The sequence below is a fragment of the Peromyscus maniculatus genome, chromosome 3 (assembly GCF_049852395.1).
Source record: "Peromyscus maniculatus bairdii isolate BWxNUB_F1_BW_parent chromosome 3, HU_Pman_BW_mat_3.1, whole genome shotgun sequence".
Lineage (NCBI taxonomy): Eukaryota > Metazoa > Chordata > Mammalia > Rodentia > Cricetidae > Peromyscus > Peromyscus maniculatus.
The window spans coordinates 135,446,881-135,463,983 of NC_134854.1; the positions used below are offsets into that span (position 1 = coordinate 135,446,881).

Genomic DNA, 17,103 nt, shown 5'->3' on the forward strand with positions numbered 1-17,103 from the left:
GCATACCTTTAACTCCAGCACTTGGGAAGTGGAGGTGGGAGGAGGCTCAGGAGTTTGAGGCCAGCCTGGACTATGAGAGCCTGTCTCATGGAAGTCAGCAGGGGTTGTTTTGTTTTGGTTTTTGGTTTTTGTTTTGTTTTGTTTGTGTGCATGTGTTTTGTGCTTCCTTTTTTGTTGTTTGATTGTTTTGAAATAGCCTCCTTACATAGGTCATGTAGGTCCCTACATTGGCCTCTAAACTTGCTGTGTGGTCCAGCCTGGCCTCAAGCTTGCAATCTTCCTGCTTGTTCCCGAGAGCTAGAAATATAGTTAAGTGCCACCATAGCCCAGTTTGTTTTCAAAACAGCTAAGCTTGTTTTTTTTTTTGGTGTTACTTTTTTTAAAAATCTGTTTGGGGGTGGGATGGGGAGGAGTTGTGACAGGGTTTCTGCATCACCCTGGAACTCCCCCTGTAAATTCCCCCAGTAGACCAAGCTAGCCTCAAACTCAGAGCTCTACCTGCCTCTGCCTCCCAAGTGCTGAGATTAAAGGCATGTGCCACCACCTGGCAGGCTTGTTTTGTTTGTTTGAGTTCAAGGTCAATGAAGCCCCTGTCTTACAAACTATGTAAATCAGGCTGTATTTGAACTTGTGGCAATCTTCTTGCCCTTGCCTCCTGAATGCTGAGATGTATATTAGCGGCCTAAGACTATACTTGTATTATCTGCATTTCCATTAGAGTTACTTTAAAAGGAACCATAGGACTGGAGAGATTGCTCAGTGGTTAAGAGTGCTGGCTGCTTGTCCAGAGGTCCTGAGTTCAATTCCTAGCAACCACATGGTTGCTCACACCAATCTGTAATGAGATCTGGTGCCCTCTTCTGGCCAGCAGGCATCCATGCAGGCAGAACACTATATGCATAATAAATCTAAAATAGAAAATCTTTAAAAAAAAAAAAAAAAAAAAAAAAAAAAAGGACCCACAGATCCATGAGTGTCACTAATCTACCCTTCCTGAAACACTGTTCAAGTCCATGTGCTCTGAGGAGCTGTGTGGTAACAGGAGGATCATCTGAAGGATCAGCATGTGGAGGGGACTGAGCTTTCTGTAAGGCTGGCCCAAAAGCCCAAAGAAGGAAGACTTTTGCCTTCCTTCCAAGTGGGCAGTCACTCTATAGCTCTGTCCCGCCTCTTATTTCTCTTGGTGTGTGATGTATGTATGTGAATGTTTATGTGTGCATGGAAGTGTCTGTGGAGGCAGAGGTCTTTCCATTTCACATACCACCTTATATTTTGAGGCAGGGTCTCTCACTAAGCCTGACACTTACCAGGTAGCCTGGCTGGCTAGTGAGCTCCTTCTGTACACTCACTCAGACACTAGTGCTGTTTCTTTTTTTAGGAGCTGGTGTAGCTTGCTGGAGCTCATTTCTTTTTGTTGTGTTTTTTTATTAATTTATTTTATTTATGTGTATTGGTGTTTTGCCTGCATATATGTCTGTATGAGGGTGTCAAGTCCCTTGGAATTGAAGTTACAGACAGTTGTGAGTTGCCATGTGGGTGCTGGAAATTAAACCCAAGTCCTTTGGGAGAGCAACCAGTGTTTTTAACTGCTAGCCATCTTCAGCCCCCATTTGGTTTTGATTGGAGGCTTTTTTGTGTGTGCTTTTGCTGGGGAAGGAAGGGGTTTGTGTTTTGAGGCAATATCTTTTGTGGCTCAAACTGGCCTGAACTCTCTATGTAGCCCTGGCTAGCTTTGAACTTACAGCAGTTCTCCTGCCTCAGTCCTGTGCATGACTTTATTGTTTAATTGAAAAGGCTTTCTGAAATCAGGGTGATTTGGATATTAATATTTATAATTAATGGATTTTTTTCTGAAAAACCTCAATATATTGGCAATATGAAATTTAGAAGTAATAGCATTTGCTAAATTTTCAATGACTAAAACTTGGCATGGTGAAGCATGTCTGTGATCACAGCACTTGGGAGACTGAGCTAAGAGGCTTGCTACAAATTCAAGGCTAGCTTAGGCTATATATTTTTAGGCTAGCCTGGGCTACAGTGAATTAAAGGTCTGCCTCAGCTATGTAGTGAGAACTTGTCTCAAAAACAGAATTCCAGAGAGTCTTAGACATGTGTAGGCGTCCTTTGCATCTTAGTGAACAGACACCTGCATGAGCGCCCATCCAGAAGCCCAGCTAACCGGCCTCTTCTGCCTGTGTGTTAGGTTCCAGAGCACTGTGCAGGTGAGCAAGCTGCAAGACCTCATCCACCGCAGCAAGATGGCCAGGTGCAGAGGACGGTTTGTTTGTCCAGTGATCCTGTTCAAAGGCAAGGTAAGACCCACCCACAGCCTCAGTTGCTGTCTCCTGTCCTTGGGGCACCGACTTCATGTAAAATTGAGAGCCTTTTATTCTCTAACAGCCAAAGGCAGGAGAGTTGATTGTTGGACACCTGGCACTGTGGAAAACAGGCCAGAAAAATAGACCATTCCTGACTGAAAGAGGATTTTGAGGTAGGGAAGGGATGTAGCACCACAGCCTCTCTACTCCATGCTATATGGCTAGACTGTCAGGTCAGACCCAGGCACTTGCTGCCTGCTGGTGACTTCAGTGTTCTACAAGCCTACATCATTGGTTTACAGAGTACATTGAATCAGATACTATTCTACTGTTTGTTCCTTCTTCCAGTCATGTGATTAGCCATCCTGTAAAGCAGACAAAAGTCCCGATCCTTGCCGTTGATATGCTCAGCAGGACTATTAGGGTAGTTTCATAATGTGACCTCATTTTACCTGTCTTACTGTCTTTTGGTTCAGAGTGGCTAAGTGCTTGATCATGTTGACACAGCAAGAGAACTAGGATTTGAGGCAGGCATGGCGGTGCACACTTGTATTCCCAGTACTTGGAAGGGAGAGGCAGAAGAATGAAGGAGTTCAGGGTCAGCCTGGGCTCCATAAGCCCTTGTCTTACACAGAAGAATGAGAAGTACATTTATCCTGCCCTCTGATGTGGACTTAAGAATGCATCAGTGTGGGGGCGTTGACATAATTTCAGCTCTGAGCTGAAGCAAAGACCTGGTTGGAGCTTTGTCATTTGGGAAATACCAAGCAACTCCTGATTCTCTCTCGTTCTTAGGGACCGGGTTTTGCTCAGTAGCCCAGGCTCTCCTTAAACTGGTAGCATTCCTTCAGCCTCACCCTCCCTGAATTCTGGGGTACTCTTTAAGCTTCCATCAGAGCTCATCCACTGCCTCCTCCCCAGGACCATTTTTAGCTTCATGACGAATGAATGTGGCAGGTTGAAATTTAACAGGTAAGACTTTTCAGACCTATCAATGGATTGTGAAACACTAGCAAGTAAATTCCTCTACTTGTCAGGTCTATGAGGCAAGGAGGAAGAAAACTAGAAGCAATCCTTCTACCTCAGCCTCCTAAGTGCTGGGACTACAGGCCTGAGCCACCAAGTTTGGCATTTATTTAATGTCTGTGAATGTGCACACAAGTGCTTGGAAGCTAGAGGTCACCATTCTCTCCATTTTCACCTGCTTTTTTGAGTCCATCTCTCTCATAAACTGGAGTCGCCCCATTCATGGTGCTTCCTGGCCAGGCAGCTCTAGCCATGTGCTGTCTTCACCTCCTAGCTCTAGGATGTGTGCTGCCACACCTGGCTTTCTATGTGAGTGAGTGCTGGGGATCCACACTCGAGTTCTCACGGTTGCACAACATGCACTTTCCCAGCTGCTTTTACTTTGAGACAGGATCTCACTTTGTAGCTTAGACTGGCCTTAACCCCATCCTCCAGTATCCAACTCCAAAGATGGAGATTCCCAAAGATTTCAAGCGCATGCTACCATACCCAACAGTTGCCAGTTTAATCTGATTTTTGGATGCTATTAGACCCAGAAAGTGTTAGTTAGCTCCCATCATAGTTCGTTCTGCTTAGACCAGCAGGAAATTCAGCCCTAGCCCTTCTCCATGGGCTTCTGGGACAGTCTACAAGCAGGGATTGGCATAAAGATGCTACCCTGAAGCAGAAGTGGTCCACTGGCAGGGTCCTGAGAGACAGTAAGGTGTTGCTTGGAGCTCAGACACAGGGGAAAGCAGATAATGCAAACAGGCCACATCTCCAGGAATGCACCCAGCTTGTCCCCGGTGATAACCCAGCTGCTTATGTTTTGCCTGCTCTCTCCCCCAGCAAGAGCCAGACAGTTGACCTAGTGGTTCCCCATCTGCACCCATTTCATGCAGCAGCCAGCTATTTACTTCTGTTAGCTTATAGGAAGATGAGTACCCTACAGTAGACAGTATTTTGTAGTCTTTGAGAAACTCACTTTATCCTGCCAGATTGTGTCACACATTCAGAAATGAACTTTAATTGCTCTGTCATCTTACATCTTCCCTTTTCTCTTAATGCAGTGGGGCAATTCTCCCAGCCTTCAGTCAGACTAGATTGGCTTGCTTCCATGTCACTAAACATCTCCCATCCCCACAAAACACTACTGGATTTCAACACACTATTTAAAGATAGCCTCTGAACTTCATTATTTAATTTTAAGACTATCAGGATGGCTCAGTGGGTAAAGGTGCCCACTATAGAAACCTGGCAGCAACCTGAGTTTGGTCTTCCGAACTCTCACAAAGGCAGGTGGAGAGAACTAACTGAACAAAGTTGTCCTCTGATACACACTGTGCATGAGTGCTCACAAACACACACATCCTGCAGATGGACACATAGTCTTGTTAAAGAAAGGTACTGTTGCTTGGGTTTTAGAATTCCAATTCTAAAATGATCCCTTTTGTGATGAAGAAAGTACAAGAATATTTAAGCAAGGGGTGGGGATTTAGTTTAGTGGTAGAGCACTGTCCTAGCATATACAAACAAGGTCCTGGCTTCCATCTCTCATAGCCCTTTTAAGAGCTATTACATTTCCTTGATAATTTGGAGGTTTGTTTGGGTTTTTTTTGAGACTGGGTCTCTCTCTATGTAGCCCCGCCTGTCTTCGAACTTGCTATGTAAACCAGGCTGACTTTGAACTCAGATCCACCTGCCTGTACCTCCTAAGTGTTGGGATTAAAGGCGTGCACCACCTCACTGAGCTTTTTTTTTTCTTTTTTAATTGAGATAGTCTCATGAACCCCAGGCAGGCCTCAGACCCACTATGTGCTGGCCTTGAATTTCTGATGCCTCTGCTCTTAAGTGCTGAGATTATAGCCACATATCATCAAAATGGTTTCAATAATTCCTTTTTAAAATCTTTTTAAGATCACAGGTATCTCTTCTAATTTCTTCTCTCAGTATAAAAGTTGCCCTCTGATAAAAAGTTCCAAATTAATAAGTAATAGGCCCTTAGAGGTATGTGAGCTTGGGCCAATTCCTAATCTGACCCCTACTATATGACTGTTTACATCCCTTAACCTCCCTGGGCCAGTTTTCTTTCTTCATCTATGAAATATAGTGGTCATTCCTGCTGCCTGCCATGCTTGCCTTATGGCCTTATGAGAGTTCAGTGAGAAGATGGTGTCACTTGTCAGTAGTATGCCCAGTACCTGATATTTATGTATATCCACTAAGTCTTACTCATCATTGAAAGTAACACTGGTACCTGGAGTTTAGGAGAGAGACAGACTCCTTTGGTAGAGTCTGTAGGCTAATAAATTCTAGGCATCCTTCAGACTGACTGTGGTGATCTGAAGACCACTAGGCATTCCTTAAGTTCTGCATGCTTCAGACACCATCTCACCAAAAAATGCTATTTGTCTCCCAGCACATTTGCAGGTCGGCCACACTGGCTGGATGGGGAGAGCTGTATGGACGCTCTGGATACAACTATTTTTTCTCAGGTGACTATTGAACAGCCTTTTGTGGGTCTAAGAGTGGAAACCTTGTGGGAGGGACTAGTCCTGCTACAGCCACAGTGGTGTGAGGAGGCGTGATGAAGCAGGGTAGAGAGAAGGGCACTCCACTCAGCAGAAACCAGGGATTCACTTTGGAGATAGAGCAGACGGCTACATAGATGGGCATGTGATTCTGATGGAGACATGAGGGCTGAACAAGGGGTAGGGGCAGGTTGGTGCTGCCTGCACTTGGCCCTGCAAGGAAGGAAGCTAGCTGATCAGAACACCTCTGGGTAGAGCCCATGCTACCAGCCTCAGTGCTGACAGACTGGTTTCTCTGGCAGGGGGAACAGATGATACCTGGGCAGATGTGGATGATGTCACGGAGGAGGACTGTGTTCTTCGGTTAGTGCGGTCACTATGGGTAGGAGTTTGGGTCGGGATGGGTGCCTGGTTGGTGGCAGCCATGCTCTTCTGGCAGTGGGTACTCATCTCTGGTCTGGATAAGTGGATTGGCTCTTTGCCCCGTCTTCAACAATATATCCTCAAAATAGCACTGTTGAAGTCCACCCAGTAGCTTTAGCAAAACACTGTTGGATACCTGAGCAGTTGACAGCCGGGATCATAACACATAATGACCTCAGGGTTCTTGTGCTGCAAGTCTAAAGTCAGCCTTACGTGTCTCTTTGTTTAGAGCCCTCTACAGTAGCAGTATGCAGCTGGTCTGCTAAGTATGAACCTTCCAGGTGTGCTGCTGTGTGACAGGGTTGGGATAAAGTCCTCATGTAGCCACTGTATCCCACAATTGGATTTTGAGTCACACACACCCTTCTTTTTTCCTTCTTTGGTGTGTGTGTTTGGGGGTGGGGGCAGCATTTGAGATAGTTTTATAAAATCACAATGGCTGGCTTTGTTTTTTGGCATTTTGAGACAAGGTCTTGTGTAGTCCAACATGGCTTTGAATGCCTATGTAGCCAAGGATGACCTTGAACTCTTGGTCCTGTCACCATTTCCCAAGCTCTAGGATTATAGACATGCAGCACTGAACTGAATTCCTTTAAAAGGAAAAAATGGACTGGTTCAGACTCTACCCCTTTCAAATGGTTTTTAATGATCAAGCCTACAAATCTCCTTTGTGTGGTTGCTACCACATGGAAAGTCTTTAGCTGGTATCCAGCATCTCTGGAATGCACATGAGCACTCTAGTAAGATCACCTGCTCAAATTGTGGCTCAGGTACTTTGCTATGCCCAAGTCCTGCAATTGGCATGGAAAGCAGTATCTCTGGCTTATGCTCAAGAATGTTTGGCTTCCCTTGAGGTCAGGTGACTTCTGCCTTGGCCAGGTCATCTACAGCATACAGTTCTCAGGGAGGCAACTGACTGCTGGCAGTGACCAAGAAGCAGGCATTAAGAACACATTGCAGTGACTGTTGACTCTTTCTGCTGGGCCATATCTGCATGGCTGAACAGAAAGGAGCCTGAGAATTTGAAGGCTTTGTTTTGTTTGTTTGTTTGTAACATTCCTCCTTGCTTTAAAGGCCTAATAAGTAGAAGGAATTTACTTTCCTAGTATTTTACAATAAGTTGGTCAAATCACCCTAAAAAGTCTTTATCTGTTGAAGAATTTCAGTCTGTTATATTCGTAAGGCATATGGCTAAAAATGGTCCTAAATGGAAGGAAAAGAGAGAGGTTGAGATGAACTCTTAATGGAAGCTTAAAGAGCCTGAGCCACCAGCCCGATGCCTTTTAGAACTGAGATTATCTTGAGTCTTCTGGCTTAATGTCAAGCAGTGCCGAAAGCCCTTTCCCACTCTGACTGCAAATTGCTCTTCTTTGAAACATGTCCCGAGATAGGGATAATCTCTTAGAAAGTCACCTTCCCTCCCCCTCCCTCTGACTTCTGGAGAATCGAACACAGGTTTTCATCCATACTTCCTAAAATAGCTCCCTACCCCATATGCTCTGAGTCAACATGGATTTCAACCCCTTTCTCTGACTATTTATTTCAGAAGTGGTGACACACACCTTTTTGATAAAGTGAGAGGCTATGATATCAGGCTGCTTCGATACCTATCAGTCAAGTACATCTGTGACCTGATGGTGGAGAACAAGAAGGTGAAGTTTGGCATGAAGTGAGTACAGGACATCTGGCAGGTAGCAGGCTCAGGCTGAGTGTTCACGATGTGCATGGCTGGCCCACGGTGCATGGCCGTTCTGGCATGGTGGGCTGGTGTGAGGGCTGTCTGTGTGCAGCCTCTCACTGCATTTTGAAACAGTCCTGTTGTGCCTTCATACACACGTATGTGCTAGTGCACATGGAGGCCAAAGATTTACATCAGATACGTTCCCCAGTCATTCTCCACCTGACTTTTCAAGACAGTCTTTCACTAAGCCTGAGGCTGACCAGTTCAGCTGGCCTTGTTGGCTAGAAAGCCAGCGGGTCCTCCTATCTCTCCTTTCCCAGCACTGTGATTACAGGTGCTTGCAGCCAGTCACAGCTGTTTCCATAGATGCTGGGGATCTGAACTCAAGTCCTCATGCAGACATAGCAAGTGCTTTCCCAGCTAAGCCATCTTCCTGGCCTCGCTTATTTTTTGTGTGTGGGGGGGTTATTTTGGTTTATTTTGCTTTTTGTTTGTTATTTTACTTTATTTTGCTCTTTGTATTTTTGAGATAGTGTCTTGAAATATGGCCCAAGCTAGCTTTGAACTCACTATGTAGCCTATACTGGCCCTAAATTTGTGAGGATCCTCCTGGCTCTGCCTCCCAAATCCTGGGATGACAAGTGTGCAACTACTCTGCTACATGTTCCCATGTTTAGGAGTGGCCTTTGGAGGTAGAGAAGTCCTTCCTACTGTCCGGCTCTGTCCCACCCTCAGGACCAAGAGTGGATATGCCTCATGCCTCCATGGAGCTGATGATATGGAAGGTTATCCTCTAACCCTGGGTACTGGCTGAGGCCTGCTGCTTTGTTAGAATGAAAAAGACCTCTTATTTGAGTTGTTGAAGTGGGCACAGGGAAGAGTTCTTAATTGGTTGCTGCTGAGGGTGTCATTCCTAAGTCTGAAGGACAGCTTTTTACAAAAAGTTCATTGTAAGAAACTGTAACACTCATTTGGGAAACTGTCTTTGTGTGTGTGTGTATTGGAATGCCATAACACAGTGTGTCTCTGTCTTGTAGTGTAACCTCCTCTGAGAAAGTGGACAAAGCCCAGCGCTATGCAGACTTCACTCTCCTCTCTGTCCCATATCCAGGTAGGAGACCAGGGTCAAACTTTCTGTGCCTAGGTGTCCTGGGAGCTGTTTGGGAGGAGCTGTATTAGGCATCATTGGACATTGGGGCCCCAGGTCACAGCAGTCATACTTGAGGGTCAGGTAGGATCCTGCTAAGTTGTATGTTTCTCTAGGGAGTGGTGGTCAGGGGCAGGACCTGGTCTTGGTATTCATAATCCAAAACCTCGAGAAAGTTACTTCTGTGAGCTTCAGGTTCCCTCTGGTATCAGTTAGGACTTGAAAAAGTTTGTCATAAAGGACTAGATCGTGCATATCCATATGGCCTATGCACGTAAGAGGAAATGACATGTTCATACACAGCCGCCATTCATGCTGCTTTGGCCCATATGGTGTGTGTCTTCTCGTGTATGTCAAGAGCTATTTGTGGATATCACCCCAGACAATGCTGTTAGTGGGGCAGAAAAGCAAACCGTGCTCTGTCATCAGTAATTGTATAGTGACCTCCCAGTATTGCAGGGCGCTTCGGTATCCACAGAGCCACTTTGCATCTCTGCCACGCAGTCATCTGTCTGTGGCCAGACTGTGTTCTCACACTGGAAACTGGAGCTGTGTAGTACTCTGGTTCCCCCACCATCCCTGCCTGGTCACTAAACATCAGTGCCAGACTTTGTGTCCTCCTTCCTTGAAACCTCTTCCACCTCTCACTGACTTCTTCTTTCAGTTTGGGCTTGGACTTTACTTCCTAGTCTAAGCACGACATAGCCAATAGCAAGAGCAGGCTGCAATAGCCTCGCATAGAACTGCAAGTTCAGCTAGCTCCTTGTGAGAGATGTCTTCATCAGACAAGCTGATGGCCTTCAGATCCACTCTTGATGATCTGGCATTCTCCTTGTCCTCCATGCAGTCTCATGACACTCTCTTTTGCTAGCTTTGTGTTTGGAGCCCTGGAGGACTAAGAGCCCTGGAACCAGCCCCTCAACTTTTCTGAGCATCATTTTCATCCTTCATAACATAGGAATAATGACACTTGTTTCAGAATAGTGAGAGACCCTGCCTAATAGACTCTGTAAATTACAGTTCTGATGAGGAGTTGTGGGAAGAAAGGCTCCGGAAACCTTCTCTTAAAACCTTGCCTTAGAGCAACTTTGGGCTGATGTAGGTTACAAAGATACCACTGGGCTTGACAATGCTGTATCCACACACTGTGGCAAAGGTTTCTTGTTCTGGAAGCATCCATTCCTCACTTGATGCACTTGTGTTCTGTGCTAGAGCCTTCAGTGGCTCTGCAGATGCTTCAGACCTAGTATCCTCCTCCCAGGAGAGGCTACTGGGGAGCCACAACCTCAGCTACTCCATGTGATATGATGTGCTCTTTGAGGAGCAGGCATCCATATGCTTGTTTATATCTGAGTTCCAAAAGGGCATGGCTAGGAAAAGTGGTCATGCTACAAGTGTTAGTACCATTGCTTCATTCCAATAGCAGTAGTGCAGGGTCTCTTTGTAGTTTGGCAACTTACCACAGAGTCCTCAAATGTTAACACCCTTGTTAACCTGTCATTGGGCCACAGTCCATGTGGCTTAGAGCTGAAGATACTTAGTGTGATGTCTCCCTGTAAGCAAAATCAAGGGCATAGTCTCATTAGCCAGAATAAGAATTAAGTAAATAATGGTACTTCCGTCCATAGAGCAATATATTCCATAGTAGAGTAGTGCTCAAAACAGTGAGCAGGAGCACATGATGTAAATAGCTATAATCCTAGCACTTGGGAGGCAGAGACAGTCACTATATATTCAAGGTCAAGCCTGATCTATGTTGTCCGCTCCAGGCCAGCCAGAGCTACATGGTAAGACCCCGTTTTAACAGAAGGTGAGGAGTAGGGTACAGAATTAATTTAGTTGACAATCCCAGTTGTGTTAAGGAAAAAAGGTACTTACCAAACTGAGCAGGAAGGATGGTATAAAATGAGATTAGTCTGAAATTTTCCCCCAAATTTTTATGTACTTCATCTGATGAGTTGGGAGGAGGATGCAAATGACAATCTAGAATAAATAGACACAGCCATAAGGGGTAAGGGGGCAGAAGCCCTTTTTAACATGCTTGTATTCTTGAGTTTTTCTTCATGTGTGTATCAGTTTACAAGTTGCTGTTATTGAAAGTCAGACCTTTTATGGAAAGTGAAAGAAAAAGGCAGTGTTGGATCAGTGATGACCACTGATGTGATAGATGATTCATGAGTAATGACTACAGTTCTTGGAGTCTGAGGTCCACACCAAGAAAAAGAAGTCATGACCTTTAAGGACAGTCACTTGAGTCCTGTGAGGACTTCAGGGCTCATACAGGGCCTAACGATAGTATCAGTTTAACTTGTCCTGGAGATGGGCAGTGCTCCCACTCTTCAGAGTGTGAGAATAGATGGGGCCGAACTCCACCCACACAAGACGACTGTTTCCTTTAGAGTGAAGTGTCACTGTGCCCTGCTTTTGTCCTTACTATGTTGCCTGCTTGTTGTAGTAATGACGTCAGGCACAGCCCTGGGTACCAAGTCTGTTTTAATTTTGTCAGTTCTCACAAAAACAGTATATGTATCATAGACTTCTTCATACCTCAGCCTGGGGCATTTGGAGTTGATCTAGCAAGTGAGGATTTGGGAAACCAGAACACTTCATGGTACCCTAAGAGATAATTGATGTCTCATCTTAGCCCAGACTCATAAGCTCAAGGCCCTGCCTGATAGTTATAGCTGGTTTTGTTTTGTTTTTTCCTGGTGAGGCACCCTAAAATAGGCTCAAGTATCATGGCTGAAGATTATCTCCTGATTTTTCAATCAGTGATGAGCCTGGGGGATTAATATGAAATGAAAGCCAAGGTGGGCACATGGCATGGGTCCCCACTTTCCTCTTCACAAAGACCTCTTTTGCTCTGAGACAAGCCTAAAGGTTGTTGTCGAGTTCGCTGAGTATTCAGCCTCTGGTCTCACATAGAATCAAGGGCCCTCACTGGACTTGGTGTACCAAAGCCACGTGCCTGCTGAAGTCGGCACTGCTAAAGTCACTGAGGAACTAGAAGAAGCTCTTCCCTCCCCATGTGCTTTCCCTGCCCTGTGACTTGTTGCCACAGTAGCCCATTCAGCAAAGTGGGTGTGTTCACCTCACGAAGGCAGGCCATAGCCCAGGGGCAAGCCTCATCTCTGACCAAGGCAGCTGGCTGCTGCTGCAGAACAAGAGGCTGACTAAGTCTGACATGGTGGTGCACTTAGGAGGTAGAGGCAGGTATGGGTCTCTGTGAATTCAAAGCCAGGATGGTCTGCATAGCCAGTTCCAGGACAGCCAGAGCTATATAGACCCTGCTCAAACAAACAAAAACAAAAAGCATGTTGACTAAGTCAAGTTCCTGTCACAAGAGCAGTATGGTGTCAGATTTGTATTGCCATTTGAATGTCACGGGTAGCTGAGCAGCTGTGCAGCTGACCATACTGTCTCATGTGTATGGCTACATTTCAGCCTACAACAGCCATCCCATGAGGAGGAAAACCAGGGCTTAATGATGTTCACCAACTTATTCCCAAGCACAGGTGTAGGTAAAAGCTGTACTTGGAAGTTGGGCCTGCTTCCAAAGCCTCTTCTCTGCATAGCCCCTCCCTCTGTTGCCGAGGCCTCATCTGGTAGCTTCTGAGGAAGTTTGAACGATGGAGAAAGTACCCTTTTCCTGCTGGGTTGGCAGTAGTGATATCCATCGAGGACTTGTTAGCTTGTAGACGCTGTCCGTGTCTCTCTGGATAAGGATATGCAGTCCTCTCTGAAACCTGTAGTTGGGGATTACTACCCCCATTCTTAAAGAAGATGCTTCAGCTTCTGTAAGAAGTGGACTCCTGCTGTGAGCATGGCCTTGATCTGCTGGGATTGATACTAGAAACTTGTAAAGGGACCTGCAGTGAGGGAGGTGTAACTAGTGACCAGGAGCATAGATAGTGTGAGAACACTTAGGGCCTTAGATAGCTGCAAATAGAGGGATGCCAGGAGCTGGCTCTGGATCTCACCCTTTCAGTCAGCCTCAGCCTGCCCAGGGCCGCCAATGTGGAAAGCTTGGTGAGCTCGTGGCTCCCACAGTCTCCCACACCTAGGGCCAAAGATGGCCGGCCAGGGAGCTGGTGACCAGGACAGGAAATGCCATAACTTTGCCTCCTTTTCCAGGCTGTGAATTCTTCAAGGAATATAAGGACCGGGATTACATGGCTGAAGGGCTCATATTTAACTGGAAGCAGGTATGAGGACCAGTATTCAACCGTGTTTCTTTGTAACGGAGACCACGGAGAGCTCGTCATCTTTTTCAGGGAAAACACACCCTTTTCTTTGTTCTTGCCTGGATTGGTCTCACTATTTCTTTTTTTTTTTTCTTTTTTAAGATTTTATTTATTATGTATACAGTGTTCTGTGTGTATGCTTGCACACCAGAAGAGGGCACCAGATCTCATTACAGATGGTTGTGAGCTACCATGTGGTTGCTGGGAATTGAACTCAGGACCTTTGGAAGAGCAGCCAGTGCTCTTAACCTCTGAGCCATCTCTCCAGCCCTAGTCTCGCTATTTCTTTCTCTTCCTCTGCTGCTTGCATGTGTGTGTTAATTTCTTACGGCACACCTTTTCCTCTCCCCTTTTCATGGCGGCCTTTCCATAAAGGAAAGTCTTCAAAGCCAGTTAGGGAAGGACCTTCCTTTCTTCTATCTACTCTGTGTGAAGACTGGAAGCAGCGCCAGTTCCTCAAGTAGCAGATCATGCACAGGGAGCCTCCGGAGGCTGAGTTGTAGTCGTAATTTTCTTGGGTCCCCCCGAACCCCCCCTTTTGGCCAGACAAATCTCTCACCCGTGGTCCCACAGCCGCTCGGGCCCAAGTAAGCACACAGAAGCTTGTATTATTCATAAACTGTACGGCCTATGGCAGGCCTCTTGCTAGATAGCTCTTATATCTTAAATTAACTCATTTCTTTTCCATTAATCTATGTTTTCTCACATGTTCCATGGCTTATGGGTCTGCTGACATGTTGCTCCTTAGGTGGCAGACTGGCATCTCTGCAGACTCTGCCTTTCTCTTTCCTGTCTCTCTCCTTGCATTTTCCGCCTGCCTCTAAGCTGCCTTGCCATAGGCCAAAGCAGCTTATTTATTAACCAGTGGGAACAACATATATTCACAGCATATAGAAAGACATCCCACAGCACTGAGTATTGCTTGCTCTTGCAGCTTCAAATACTTCAACGTCTGACAGATAAACTCCAGCGTTAGTGACCTGGTCACTTTGCTTTTTAAGCTATCAATTCCAGAGTACCCCAGGCATCTGGCCCAGAGAAGGCGAGTGATGTGGAGGGCTATCCTACCTGTGGTGGATACAGCTTCAGGGCTGGGACCTATTGTTGCCACAACTACATCTGCTGGCCAATTACATCTCAGTGTCATTCTGTTCTCAGGACTACGTCGATGCCCCATTGAACATCCCTGACTTCCTGACTCACTCTCTGAACATTGACTGGAGCCAGTATCAGGTGAGGGCCTGATCATGCAGGCAGCATGAGGGGATGTGTGACCAAGGGACCATGTTGCCCATCCTTTGAGACCTTGGGCATATATTATAGTATTCTGACAAAGAGGAACTGCTTGTCTATTGAACTCTGTCTTTTCATTTGTGTGTGTGTGTGTGTGTTTAAACAAGGTCTCACTGTGTAGCCCAAGTTAACCTAGAACTCATTATGTAGACTATCCGACCAACCTTGAATTCACAGAGATCCGAATGAGTGCTGGGATTAAAGGTGTACACCATCATGTACGGCTTTCCTTATTTACTCTAGACTGAGAGAGTCAAAGTCTTCCAAATGTAACTCAATGATTTGTGTCCACCAGGGGGATCTGTTTCCAGGGGATCTCACAAAGTCTGCTCTTGCACATCTGGGCTTAGCAGCTTTTCATTTTTCTTTTTAATGGAAGTGCAGAGCTGCCTGACCTCATTTGACTGCAGAAACCTTAAAGATAGAGCTGGCTCTCCACACTGTAACCCTCACAAGCTGACAGCTGCTGGGAGTCGCCCTTGCTGCTTGCCTCAGACAGGACAAGTAGCTCTTGTGCCACCTTCTCCATTTCCTGTTCTGTTTGCCTGCGTGCCCCCTTCTCAGCTCCCTCCTGTCTGGCTGACAGCTTGTCCTTCAGGATTTGGCTCTGTGTCCACTTCAGGAAGATGTTCCTAATTTGCCTCTTCTCCCCATCCCTGATGACTGGATGCCTGCATCTACCTTCCCATTAACCCCCTGGGTGTATCTACCGTGGAATTTTCCACTGAGCTGTAGTTACTGGTTTAGAGATCTGCTTCTGTGAGCTCCATGAGGACGGAGGACCCACAGCTTGTGTATCTCCTCCACACCTCCCTGCACAGGGAGCCAGGTGTTGGGGTACATGCCTGTCATCCCTTACTCAGGAGGATCATTGCAAGTTTGAGGCTGGCCTAGGCTACTTAGCAGACTCTATCTCAAAACCCACCCATCCCATCCCCTGAAAAAAAAGAAAAAGAGAGGTGGGAACAGCTAAGCCAGTGATAGGAAAACATCCTGCCTCCCCACCATTTTCATGTGTGCCCTGGATTGAACAACTCCCACACAGCCTTAAGGTTTCCTCTTCTCAGACCAGGCCTGCCTTGTGGGCAACTGAAGGCCCCACTCTCTTATGGGATACCACGGAAGTTTGTGAAGATAAGGACTGGATTTGTCTTATGTCAATTCTCTTCTTGCTAATGTGGATTCCAGGGAACTGAACTCAGGTCATCAGGCTTGATGGCAAATGCCTCTACCCACCATGCCATCTTGCCAGCATGGGAAATAGCCTTGATCACAGCTTAGATGCCCAGGCCACTGTCTGGGTACATGCAGGAGGGAAATGTCAGGTATCCCCCTACACAGGTGTTTCTAGAAGAGGATCATTAGGGAAAGCAGGCTGGTGCTCTTCGCTGTGATCTGAAGAGTAGGTTTAGGGGTCCTGTGTTCTGGCTGTGGTTTCACAGGTTAAACAGTCAAGGGGAGCCTGCATGCTCCTCAGTTTGTGTACAGAACTCTGAGGCGGCCTCTACCCTAAGCTGCCCTCCTGTTCTCTCTAGAGCCGCTTGTTTTCCTTAGGCAGGTGGCAGTTGGATCTGATGCAGTACTCACCTAATCAGGGTGACAGGAGGGGCTGTGGTGCTGCTCCTGCCAAGGCTGTCTCCTCTGGGGAGGAAGGAGGAGCTCTCCTGAGCAGCTGGAGATGCTGCAGTGGGGCTCCTTGGCTTTGAGCAGACTTTCCCTTTCCTTGAAAGTGGGGTTGGCAGCCCTACCTCAGGTCTAATTAGGATCCCCGAGTTGTAAGTGTTCTTGGAGAAGGCAAGCTGGAGTGTCTTGATGGCAGTGAGAAGCAGACCACTGGTTAGCTGACTTCAGAGCACGGACACTGATGTGATTCCAGGCATGCTGGTGGCAGGGTGGGCGTGTCAAAGGAATGCTTCCTCACGTCGTCTTCGGCGCCAAGGGTGCACTTGGCCCTCTGTGTGTGTTAACTTTGGGGTCCTGGACTCCCTTATACTGTACCTCATTGGTGATCAACTGTTGTTCATTCCACTTTGCTCAGCTTCTAGAGGCTTTTTCATGGAGTGCATGGGATGAGCATCGGGGTGGACCTAGGTTTTTAGCACACAGCCAGGCCCGCTCACATTCAGTAGTCTCATGTTTTTGTTTCTTACTCTCTTGTAAATTCTAAGAGTCTGGCGCCAGACCCACCCCTCAGCTCAGCTGTGTGGTTTTGGGCCTTCCTAGTGCAGCCCTCTCCATGGATAACTAGGCCCAACCCTGGGGACATGCTGTCTCTTCCTGATCAAAGTCTCCTTTAGATCTGCAGTGCTTGGCGCTCTGCAGAGCTGCTATCTTCACTAGCAAGCCTGACCTGAGGCTTCCTGCTACATGGCTCCTGTCCTCACTGCAGAATCTCGGCTCAGGAGATCTCTTGGCGATAGTGTGTCTGACACATTGAGCCAGCTGTGTAGAGAGACCCTCA

The 17,103-nt window shown here is 46.6% G+C and overlaps 1 protein-coding gene and 1 non-coding gene across 10 annotated transcripts in view; both read left to right on the forward strand.

The window, feature by feature from the left end:
- Mtmr14 (myotubularin related protein 14) overlaps window positions 1-17,103 on the forward strand; it is a 45,391-nt gene that overhangs the window by 10,336 nt on the left and 17,952 nt on the right. For 5 of the 9 annotated variants that reach the window (XM_006997898.4, XM_006997897.4, XM_076567572.1 and 2 more), the window contains 7 exons: window positions 2,204-2,312; window positions 5,743-5,818; window positions 6,157-6,217; window positions 7,824-7,946; window positions 8,996-9,069; window positions 13,240-13,310; window positions 14,508-14,582. In XM_006997898.4, coding sequence (XP_006997960.1) covers window positions 2,204-2,312; window positions 5,743-5,818; window positions 6,157-6,217; window positions 7,824-7,946; window positions 8,996-9,069; window positions 13,240-13,310; window positions 14,508-14,582 — 589 coding nt within the window. The remainder of the gene's footprint in view (window positions 1-2,203; window positions 2,313-5,742; window positions 5,819-6,156; window positions 6,218-7,823; window positions 7,947-8,995; window positions 9,070-13,239; window positions 13,311-14,507; window positions 14,583-17,103) is intronic. The other 4 variants (XM_042273803.2, XM_076567573.1, XM_076567574.1 and 1 more) reach the window with 1 other exon arrangement.
- Window positions 11,244-11,317, forward strand: LOC121828415 (small nucleolar RNA SNORD113/SNORD114 family). Its single transcript, XR_006070888.1, has one exon. It is a non-coding gene; the product is annotated as a small nucleolar RNA SNORD113/SNORD114 family (small nucleolar RNA).